The following is a 12,211-nucleotide window of genomic DNA, read 5'->3' on the forward strand; positions in this document are numbered from 1 at the left end:
GTAAGTGTATGGTGAATGAACATCAAAAGATGAGCCAACCCTCCAAAAATTTGTCCACAAAAACACCATTCATTGCATGGAACAAATATGAAACATTCTCATCATTATATCTAAAAACAAGTGGCAGAGTCGATACTTAGGTAACGTTTGTTTTTTTTGTTTAAAATCTAAATGGATCTGAATTTTTCTAAAGTCTAAATGGTCTGATTACGAAAATCTAAATAACATGTTTATTTTTTTTTAAATATCTGAATATAAGTGACATCTTGTTTGTTTTTACAATAAAAAACATCTTAAACTTGATTATTTAACATTTATGTCCTTATAAATTAAATAAAAAAATTAAATTTTATAATTTAAAAAATAAATTATTTTACAAAGATATTTTCAGAATATAATATTTACTTATTATTCAGACTTTTTTCTATTCAGATATAAATATCTGAAAATCAGACATAAATATCTGAAAATTAGACATAAATTTCAAAAAACAAACAAACATATTTAAAAAAAAGTATGACTTCAGACATTAACAAACAGCCTCTTATATTAAGCAGTCAACTTCGGATATAACGTTCCGTGCATATGGTTGGTTAGGTGCCCCCAGTAGGCTCTATTTATACCTTGGATTCAATAGATGTAACATGACAGCTAGTAGCTACCGGCTTTACATATACTCGACAAAAGCCAACGACTTCCCTGGAGTAAGAAACTATAGCAACTTTCATCTATAGCTATATCAATACAATCACAATAATACATCTATAAGTCCTATGCTGGTAAACAGTTATATGCAGGCTGATTCTTCTAGTACAAGTAACCTTCACGTTCCAAACACCAGAGCATCCCTTCTGCTGCATGTTCAGCTGCACCTTTCTTTTTTGCCTGAGGTTCCCCAATGCACTCTATAATTTTTTCAGGGGCTTCTATTTCCACTATAACTCTGAAAGTGAACCTGCAAAAGATTTGAGTTTTGGAATTTGGTTCAAGTTTTAGTTCTGATCAAATAGTTCTTCTAATTAAAATGAATGGCCTTTTTTTTTTTTTTCTGGCCACAGATAATGGACTTACAATTTCAAATGGCTGAGACCTTCCTCTTTACAACAATCAAAAGTCGGAGGTTTCCAACAATTAGCAGCACAAAGTTCATACAAGCGTGATCTTGCTGATCTATTCTGCAACCCGCCTGAAAAATCTTTCGAGTCAGAAAGTGTGATAATTGCTGCATAGTTACCTAGAATTTGATTTTACCACGCATACCTGTGGTCAGACTTGGAGACCCAATGTCACAACTAGAACCTGCAATGATCTCACTTGGCTGTACTCTTACATCTTTAGAGGGGAATGATGAGCGTATATTGAGTGGTGTAATGCTTGGAGAAGAACTAGCCACCACACTATCAGAATACATGGTAGAGTTATAATTACCGCCTTGAGGTTCACTGATCTTCAACTTTTCAAACACATTGTCATCTGCAGCAACTACATTTATAGGTGTTTCATCATATCCAATCAGTCTGGCTTCCGACTTGGGGCTGGACTTCAAAATACTCTCCAGTGATTTAGTCTTCGGCACATAGCCTGCAGCCTGCAAATACAAAGTCAATGAGCTTCAAAAAATAATACATGAGAAAACAGGATTGTTATGTGGCACAATGTGTTAGCAAAGAAAGTCAATGGCTAATAAAAAAGATACAAATGTGTGTCTCGCAGCCTGACTGGTTAAGCTAACAGGCATAAACAACCATTGCTGGAGTCAAAATACTGAAATACAGGCATATTATCAAACTGCAATGTTGATGATTTTACTTTGGCAGGAAGCACACAAATATGCTGCAATATCACGGCGTGAAACAGAATATAATAAAAGATCAATATCAGCATATAATTTTTACCTTCAACTTCGAGAATAATTGTTGCGAAGCAATCCTAATAGCTTCTTTTCTGCTCAGGTTTGTTGCACAAGCAGATATAAAAACATCTTTATCTTTCACAGCTACTTTCGCTTCAGCTAAAAATTTTCCACCCTTCTTTAAGCTAGGAAACTGCAAATCCAAGTCATAAGAGTTGCAAAGTTCCAGTAGCTCCCTAATTGGATTAAGCTGCAAGTTTGAAAATTTCAAGATTGGATCCAAAAAGGATAACATTATTTTCCACACAGTATTCAAATTAAACCCCGAATCAAGCAGGATGGCTCCCAAAGAAGACTCTACCAAGTCACCAAGAACCTGGATCAATAGATGAACTGAATTTAGAACCAATTATAAATGTGAAACAGAAAGGAAAACTACGGCAAAATTTTACATTCAACCTTTGGACATCTTGGCCCTTCTTTCACTTCCCTTGTTGATGAAGGTGTTATCATATAGTCCACATAATTGTTTATAGTCTCAGATAGGACATTGGAATCAAAGATAAGAAATTTGTAGAAGGATTGATCAACTGCAACATTGGCAAAGGCTTGATTATTCACTAACATTGACCTCAAATCTGTCAACTGACCAGGCTTTAACTTTGGATAGACTGAATATAGATATGAAGTGATCAAGTAATCCAGCACAGCATCTCCTAGGAATTCCAATCTCTGGCAAAGACCATTAAAATATCAAATGCATCAATCAACAGCCGCTGGCAAGAAAATTAAATTTAAGTTGAGAAAGCATTCAAGGCAAATTCTTGAAAGGGAGAAGTGAAAAAAAAAAAAAAATATATATATATATATATATACCTGATAGCAGCCTCCAAGCCTGTTGAAAGACGGATGCACAAAAGCCTGCAAGAGCAAACCTCTATGGAGAAATTGATGCCCTAACAAAATTTCAAGGGTGGCCATATCCAAGGAAGCACTCAGTGGCAAGAAGCTCTTGCTCGATATGCATATATTAGTAACTTGTGAAGCTTCAAATTCCACTTGTATGCCAATCCATTTAAGAAATGCAGTAGCAGCTTTGAAGCCACTATCATCAATAAATGCTCCGACAAGGGCTTCAACCACATCAGCTATAGTTTTCTTATGTAACCAGTGGTGACCTTTACTACATCTGACTTCAGCATTTAGGTCATCTGGAGCACGACCATCATATTGAGAATGAATAGTTCTTTCTGTTTCCTTGCTACATATTCTAGGGCAACGACGGCCCAAAGCAAAGAATTGGCAGGGATCAAATGGTTGATCACGTATGTAAACCTGAAATAGAACCTTACATCAATTACACATAATTCAAAACAAAATTGCATACGGGATACCGAGTATTAGTTCCTAGTCGAAGTGTTCAATTCAATGCTGAATAACTATAGAATTCTAGCACATTCTCCAATAAAAATATTCAAACTCCATCATGTCTCCTACATGCATGGTTGAGTTCAATCAACAGGTTTGTTATCTGGATGCAAACATAGGCTGACTTGGCTTTTTATTATGATCCAAACATAGAGATAAGAGTACATTGTCCCATAATCATATTTTAACTCATAACACAATTCAGAGTTACAGGCACGTCCAACACCAATTATCAGGACCTGGGTACTTTATCATGTGCTTTGGTGTCAAAGGTACCCTCAGAAGCATGTTCCATCTAAAAGTATTGTTAAGATAGCCATAGCAATTAAGAAAATTAATGTAGAATAATTATGTTGTATCAAGTTAAAAGTTGGAAAAAGAACATGCTACACTATTGCATCAAAGTTAGAAAACTGTAGATAAAACCACAATTACTAGATAAAGATCAAATCCTACAATTTAATTCTACCTGTAAATTGTTCCTAGCTGCTAGCTTGAGCAAATTGGAATTGTTTACAGCATTTGAGCGCCTTCGAGTGAGCTCTCCCTCATCAACAGTATCGTGCAAAAGAAAAAGGTGTCGCCCAACAGCATATTTGAGGAATGCATCACCAAGTATTTCAAGCCTTTCAAGGGAAAAGCGCTCCTGGCACTTCTCTGTGGTGAGTGCCTTCAGAAGCTAAAATGCAGCCACATTCATTAGTTTCAGACAAGGTTGATCTCTACATTTTATTTTTTTCAGGAAAAAAGAGCATGGTGCAGAGGTGGAAGGGTGGCGGCGTTGGTGGTGTGTGAAGGGGGTTTACAAGTTCACATTTAATATATATATATATACATTTTATTTTTTTGGGAAAAAAGAGCGTGGTGCGGAGGTGGAAGGGTGGTGGTGTATGAAGGGGGTGTATAAGTTGACATTTAATATATATATATATATATATATGTATGTATGTATGTATGTACGTACGTACGTATGTATGTGTGTATATATATTTTCAGAGGCTCAATGAAGCCAATACTGGAGAGGCAAAAAATATTGTAATGAGGGCTTACCATCTCAGCACTAACTTCAGCTCCCTCAGGGAAAGAGGCAGATAGTAAGTGCTTCAGTTCTATGGCCACAAGCAAGTTTTCCAGTCGGTGCATGATTGACGGCAACAAAGATAGTGAACTCCCAATATCTTTAGAGAAGCCGATTATCTTTAATTGACAAAGCTCAGGAGGCAAATCGTCAAAGTACTCATCTAGTTCATGTGATTCTGTTCAACAGTATCGTTAGGGAAACACTCTGTGAATAATTCAGATAGTTTACTTTCTCACTGTGAGTGATGATTGCATGATGTATGAACAGCACTGATTAACCACCTCAAACATCCTATTTGGTTTGAGGTCAAATTGTCTAGCAGACATTGCAATTTCAATCCAACATAATATACCAATGAAATGAAAGGAAAAGAAAAGCTAAAGCAAATCAAATGGGAGGAAATAAATACCTGAGTCCTCCAGCTTTCTGTTATGTAGCAAGTTGCGTAAGCGAAAAAGCGGTTTTGCACGCAAAAGAGGTTGTTTAGGATGTTTAAGGTGAATGCCATAACTGTTTTGCAACATTGAATAAAAAAATATTCAATAAATAATAATTATTTATGGAAAGAATTTTAGTGAAATACAGAAGCTTTCAAGAAGAAATAATAATGATTACAATTATTACAGTCAATTGCAATGATTCTTTATCATTAATACTACTCAGTTTCTTATCAATAAAGGGAAAAAAATGTTACAGTCAAGAAGTAAATAGTAGAAAGGCTTACCTGCTAATTAAGTGATCCACATGGCTTAAAGAATCCGAATCTTTATATGGGCTGTAGCCATTCTTTTCAAAAACAATGTTTGTAACAAAGTAAAACCACTTCTTGTGTGTGGCATACACTAAGCTATTCTCAACATCACTTTCACTGCTCCAACCATTATGAAGTTGCAATGGCCCATGAGAAGGCAAACTTTTTCTGTCTACAGAACCTCCTGGAGTCCCGAAAACTGGAGATGATAAACATCTTCTGATGATCTTCCAGTCTACGGAATTTTTGTGAAAAATGACTGGAAGCAACAAGTAGAAAGTTGAGGAGCTAGATTCACAATAATCATCTTTTCCTAAGGGAACAAATTCAGAATTGAATTCTGATCTGTCAAGGATGACTTTTAAGAACATTTCTTGGAATTGTTGAGCCTGCATAATCTGAATAGATATAAACAATCAACACCTGATAAAAGTTCAGAGTCAAATTTTATTTAAAAAATTATTGTTACCTCATCTTTTGTAAATTCCGCAACTCCTGATGGGACAAGCTTTGTCATCACAGATCTACCACGAGCAAGGTGAAGATCAACTTTTAGATGCTCAGCCTCTCCGGGGAGAAGTGACTTGACAAAAAGACCAAACTCTCTATAGATCCTATCCGCAGGATCAGGAATAAATTGCATAAAGTAAAAATTAAGACGGACAGGGTACTGTGACTTGGTCCATGATTGTCTAAGTACAGCAGGAACTAGCATCTCATGTAGTTCTCCTCGTGAACCCTCACCTGCCAATAAACAAATTCAAAATGATTGATGCAAAAAGGCCAAAGGGTATCTATATAGTGAGCTTTTTTGTCTTGACCTTCATAGCTGTCAGAATCAGAAGAGAACAGCATTGGTTCATCCTCAGTTGCATTGTCTTCTTGTGGCAGAAGATAGTCATTTAAGGCACCCAGTTTATGCAAGTCTTCAATTGCTTTCAGGCAAGCATCTTTCTTAGCTGCTTCCATTGAAGATTGTGGTGTACCAACAATTTGATGTATTGGAGCATTAGCAGGCAAAATTATGTGACAGATAGTTCCCCCTAAATCATCAAAATAATAAAATTTTGGCTTGGGGTTAAAAAACCTGCAAAATTAGATCAACACATCTCAACAAAATTTATGCAAATTGAAAAAATCCAACATAGCTGTAAAAAAGATTTTGATGCAAAGATGGCAATCAAATGCGAAAATAGGCGCATACTCATCATGCGGAAGTTTTGAACAATAACGGTGGAGTAAAGAGACGCCATATCCAGCACTAATGCAAGCACCAGATGAATCAACTTTATATATTCTTTCCTCTGAACAAGTAAAAGCATCACTAGATGTTCTGTCCATGATTTCCCTGTTCATTCTATCCTCTTCTTTGCTAAAATTTTTTATAAGATCCAGCTCCCTCTGGTTGCCACTGCGATATGAAGATGAAATTCTGGTTGAAAGAATGTAAAAGGAAATGGATGACTGAACTTACATGAATCATGTGCTCTAAGAGATTACCTGTCCACTAGAAATGCATATTCAGATTGAGGCATTCGAGCACGACCTCTGGACTGTATAAAGCTAGCAACAGTTTCCGGAAGATCAAACCGTATAACAAGACAACATGTCTGAATATCAAGTCCTTCTTCACCAACTTTTGTAGCAACCAGAAGATTCAACTGCCCAATCAGCAAACTATTTGTATTAATAACTGAATATGTGTTTTTATTTAATAATCATTACCTTCTCAATATGTCTTTTAAACTACATTAGATTACTCACAAAGATACCGTACAGAGCCCCAAGACAGACTATACAAAATAGTACAGATCATAGAATGTAATGATTCTCCAACATAAACATAGAAATTGGTTCAATCCAAATATTTGTCTTCTTCATTACATGACGTTTAATTACAAATAAATTAATTCAAAGCTGTAGATAATATGGTGGTTCTATCATCTATTTTATAGAAGGACCACATGGATATCAAAATACCATCAAACAAGTTTGAAATACAGTCCTTTTGGCCAACAGCTCAAAAGGGCACATGTATAAAATAGGCAAGTACGTCAAGTCCAAACTTGGTGTGCCATAGACTACCACTTATTCATGCATTCAATACATACTTCTATAAATACTTCTAGATTTCTGACACATTTCAGCCATAAATTTTGTCACAAGGATCCCGTATAATATTCAGCCAACAAAAGAAAAGAAGAATTACAGCTCAAAGACTTCAACATCCCGTAATTAGAAGACCCATGCTAAGACCTTGTAATAATGTGAAGCATTACCTCTCCAGAGCGGAACTTCTCAAGGATGCTTTTCATGGCATTCCGTGACATACTCTTCAGTCCAGCATTTACTCCAACTAGGAAATGACACCTCCAAGAAGCCAGAAACTTAAGGTTCTGTAGTATATAAGACAAGGCTCTTGCTGTAACTATCCTATTTACAAAAACTATACACTTCATATGTTGTTGCAACCTGAAAAAAAAGATTAAAAACAAAGTGTTTCGTCATAAGAAATGTCTGAGCTATATAGAAAGATCATTTGACATATATTCCCTTCACAGCAGACATGATTTGGTACAGGTTGAGCATTTAGTGACAAATCTATTGTTGCTGAACCCCCAAGAGGCATGATATAAAATATAATAAAGGTGCTTTAAGCACTGAAGTACCAACCTGAAGGTGGAAAGAATTCCAATGAGACGCAAAAGCTTTTTTGAGAAAAATGGCTCCTTTAAGACTTCTATACAAGACAGATCAGAAGCAATGCCATCTACATGAATAGCAAAAGTTACTTAACTAATTACACCATGAAAGCTCCTCGAATATCATACGCTTTTGAACATCCAATAAAGTTATTGGGAACATGTATATATAGACACTCAGTTGATAGTTGTGATCTACACAGGCTTTAAAGCGAGCATAAAATTAAGAATTATACGGATGGAGCTATCAGGTAGAAGACAGTTGAAGCTTAAATAAAAAAATTTGAAAACAAATAATAGTACCTCTTCTGCAAATAGCAGCAAAGACCTCAGAAGCCTGGGATGCAAATCTACATAAAGAGTCATCAATGGTATTTCCTTCTGCTTCTATTAACTCATTCCTCATCGTCTCGTCGCCACTCAAAAGAATGTAACTAGCCTTCAAAATGAGGAAAGAAAATGGTTACATTAAAGAGCATGCTTTCAACCTCCAACAGAAGAACGAGCAGTTATGTGACAAATCTTGTAACTTTGCTTACTGTTGTCAAAATAATATATTTCGAAACTACGAGGCAATGTTCATTACAACGAGTATTTGTTTGCTCAAAATGAACAAGAGAAAACCCAAAATAATTATAACATATCTAATTTGGTGCCACAAAATGCTTACATGCAGAGCTCCACAGACTCCAAGATTTTCCAAACAAAATTTCATACTATCATGCAATCGGTTGAGCTGCTTCGTTGTGTTGCGAAGACTTTGATGATCATGCAGCTTCCTACTAAGTGCTGATATGTACTGCTTTTATAACAAAGCAATATAAACAGGAATAAGTTTGTTTCCACACAAAGTGTATAACAAAATCACTGGCTGTAAGAATATACCTCACGTTTTATCTCTGCAAGTTGCTCACTACAAGTCACATAGGAGCTAGAAGTGTCGTTTATAACAGGACCATAATGATATACTCTAACTACAGGAGATGACACAAAACTTTCCAGATCTTCCGCATCTTCAACTGAATAGACCTACAAGAAGAGAATAAAGCATTCAGTGATCAGAAACAGATTCTTAAACAGCCATACTAGTATAACCATATGAACAGCTACAACAGAAACTGAACTATGTTGCACCGAAGATAGAAAGAAATTATGGATCCAAACTCAAAACTTCACTGTGAACATGCCTCATCTGAAAAGATTATCATATGAAGATAAAATTTATTTACATTACTTCAATTCCATGAAGAATATGGGAAGCAAAGCAATCATCAAGATCTTTTGGGGAAACCTAAAAGGCTCTTACATCAATCTAGTTCACTAGGGTAACAATCTTCATGAGCATTTCAAAAGTTATAGAGCCACTCATTCAAACTTTCAGATACGGCATTTTACATTGCTATCCAAGCAACATGTGAATCTAACATAGGTGGAAACTCACTCTTTCTTTCACACAGTTCGTTAATGAGTAAACGATAAATCTTTTGCATGCATCTCACCCACTAAGAAGCCAGTAGAGTGAGAGAATATAACCACATATATATATATTATAAAGTTTAGATCTCAAAGTGCAGTTCATGTATGTCTACAATTGAACTTGACTACACTGAGTTTAAAAACATTATTTTTAAAAATAATTACTTAAAAGAGGAAAAGGAAAAAGTATAAGTATTTCAAAAACCAGCTTTACATCTCAGATTGAATAACTCTGTAACTCACCTTAGCATCAAGTAAATTTTCAAGACTGTTAATGCTTTTTGGTAAATTTGCTTGAGTTGATGCACCTGAAAGAGTAGAATATTGCAATAAGTATCTGATCCAAACCCACTCTACGTCTCTCAAAGTTCCATCTAATAGTTGACTGAAAAGTAGAAATTCAAGTTCTTGACTGATCAGGAATTAACAAGAAATACACCAAATATACGGAAGAGTTATAGTCCTTGCAAAATGGAGCTGCATTACCTTTCCCCACGACAGGAGATGCAGTCATGCCAAATATACGAGGAACTTTCATAATATCAGGTTTATAGAAATCCTACACAGATCAAGATAATGGTCAAGAGATTAAAGTACACCAACTGCAGAGAAGTGCCCGTAAATTTGTGCATATGAAAGTAAAGCATAGCTATGAGACCATTACTTTCATGATTTTTGCATAAGGATGATTGCTCTTGACTTGAGCATGATGACACTCATCGAAGATCAAAAGAGCAATTAGCTCCATCTTGATAAACCGGTGATATAAACAATAAAGTAGTATTTGAGGGATCATAACAAGAACCTGCGGGAACCAGTCAGCATAAACTAAAATTAGTCAAGGACAATGCAGCTGTGAGCCTGTGATGGAAAACCAACGCTGTGAGCCTGTGATGGAGAACCAACACTGTGAGGCTCTAAAAGAAGAAGTTAACTGCAGCTTTTCTTACTAAAGAATTGCAGGGAAAAATGATGTCTGGATTTAACAAAACCTTGCAAATTGGGATGTATTTCATCTGGTGAACTTAATGGGAAAGACTCTCTAACAGATCAAACATTATTGCATATCAATGTTTGAAGTTCAAACATGTATAAGAATAATAAAAGGTCGAGCAGCTAGTTTATGTGAGAATAAGATGACCTACAAAAGACCGACGAATTCAAGGACCAGTAAAGCAAAAGGGACATAAATATTTACCCCACTAGATAACATTATTACCTCATATTGGTCGAGTTCTTTTTCCCAGTCACAATGGCTCTTCAAGCGCTTTGAACCCCCACAGAAAGTCCTGACCTTGAAGCCAATAGATTCTTCTATAACCTTGGCTTGCTACAATCAACAACAGAATTCAACATTTTTTAACCTATGGTAACATAAATACTAAGATAGATATCCAATAGTGTTTTACTCTTCAGCTTAAATTTTTTGTTATGTTCAGCATCTAAACGTTACACAAAATTGAATGAGGAAGTACAAAGTATATAAGAGGAAGATGCTCACCTGTTGGACAAGAGCAACAGTTGGAGCAAGAAAGATACATATGCTCTTCTGGGGTTTACGTATCAAGTGTGCGAGCTCATATATGAGAAGCACAGCAATATGTGTCTTGCCACATCCTGTTCCCAAATATACAATTATGTTCTCTTCCATTGCTTTCTTGCATAGCTCCAATTGATACCTGAGAAGAAAGAGGAAAAAGAAAACAAAACAGAAGTAAGCCACATTCACCCCAAAGCTCATAAGAAAATAACTCCTAAAGAAAATTCATGTTTTAAATAAAGAAGAAAGATGAAAAACTATTAAGCCTGCTTTCCTTGTGTTTTCCCCAATTTTCTTCCCAAATAAGCAAAAGATGACCAAAGAACAGAAGCAGACCAAACTGACATAAATCTAGCAAAAGCAACAAATTGATTTCTGATAATCTCTAAAATCAAAACAACATTGTCAAAAAAATTTTTTAAAAAATCCATTTTTTCTTTGTTTTCCTCCACTTCCCTCACCAACCAAACAGAATCTAATCAAAATAACAAGAAGAGAATAAACCCACTGAGCAACAGTAGTAAAGCAACTCCTTGATCCCGCATAATCTCCATAAAACAACACGACTTCATTTTTTTCTTATGTTTCCCTCCACTTTTCTCACAAGCCAAACAAAAACTAATCAGAACAACAAAGAAGAACAAACCCACCGAAGAAAGTAGTAAAAGCATCTACTTGGTCCCAAATAATGTAAAAAGTGCAGAACATTGTCAAGAAAATAATAATAACCACTTGTATTTTCCTCGACTTTTCTGAGCAACCAAACAAAAACTAACCAAAAACAACAAAAACAGAACCAGCCCACGGAATAAAACCACAAAATGGCATACTTTCTAGCAATCTGTTTCGGATCTTTGTCAGTCTTTTGAGCTCCTACGCTTGATTCTGCCCCAAAACCAACCCCTGAAACTGCCACAGAACACTCCTCTACCACTGCTGAAGTAGCAGCGCAGATTTTGGTGCCACCACCGGAGGGTTGACTCCCCTCCACCGTTGACTCACCGTCCGGCATGGCCAGGCATACGTTAATATAAATATCCCCTCTCTCGGCCTCTGTCTTTAGTTCAGTCTTGTTGGAAACTGGTCATTGCGTTTTCCAGAACACTGCCCAGAAATGTGAAGACAGTGATTACAATTTGTTTTGCCTTTGGTTCGGTGTTGTAAGAATCTAATCAAGTGAAGATTATGGACATTGGAAAGGAATTTGATGCAAAAAATGCTAAAGTTAACTTGGTGGTGAAGAATTTGCAGGGTGTGGGTCCCTCCGTTCAGAGATTTCCTTGTCTTAATGCCTAGTCTGACTCTGTCAGCCAAATTTTTGTATTTAATTTAGTCAAGCAGTCTCTCAACGTAAGTCAATTGTTTTTTTTTTATTTAAATA

General features: G+C 35.9%; 1 protein-coding gene across 2 annotated transcripts; it reads right to left on the reverse strand.

Annotated features, from left to right (window-relative positions):
• Nucleotides 1-529: 529 nt before the first annotated feature.
• On the reverse strand, nt 530-12,130 carry LOC18054308 (dicer-like protein 4). Of its 2 annotated transcripts, XM_024177497.1 has the most exons (25): nt 11,661-12,130; nt 10,792-10,969; nt 10,510-10,620; nt 9,955-10,095; nt 9,777-9,849; nt 9,534-9,598; nt 8,700-8,843; nt 8,485-8,613; nt 8,118-8,253; nt 7,786-7,882; nt 7,392-7,584; nt 6,613-6,773; nt 6,317-6,523; nt 5,934-6,199; nt 5,582-5,856; nt 5,086-5,510; nt 4,771-4,871; nt 4,331-4,536; nt 3,750-3,959; nt 2,729-3,187; nt 2,312-2,584; nt 1,896-2,228; nt 1,261-1,588; nt 1,072-1,186; nt 530-955 (listed from the first exon to the last, which is right to left on the reverse strand). In XM_024177497.1, the coding sequence occupies exons 1-25, from the start codon at nt 11,840-11,842 to the stop codon at nt 808-810; spliced, it is 4,956 nt and encodes a 1,651-aa protein (XP_024033265.1). In that variant the 5' UTR covers nt 11,843-12,130; the 3' UTR covers nt 530-807. The 2 variants fall into 2 exon arrangements, with proteins under 2 accessions (XP_024033265.1, XP_024033266.1); XM_024177498.1 differs by lacking the exon at nt 9,955-10,095.
• Nucleotides 12,131-12,211: the final 81 nt, after the last annotated feature.

Source organism: Citrus clementina, unplaced genomic scaffold (genome assembly GCF_000493195.1).
Source record: "Citrus clementina cultivar Clemenules unplaced genomic scaffold, Citrus_clementina_v1.0 scaffold_1, whole genome shotgun sequence".
NCBI lineage: Eukaryota > Viridiplantae > Streptophyta > Magnoliopsida > Sapindales > Rutaceae > Citrus > Citrus x clementina.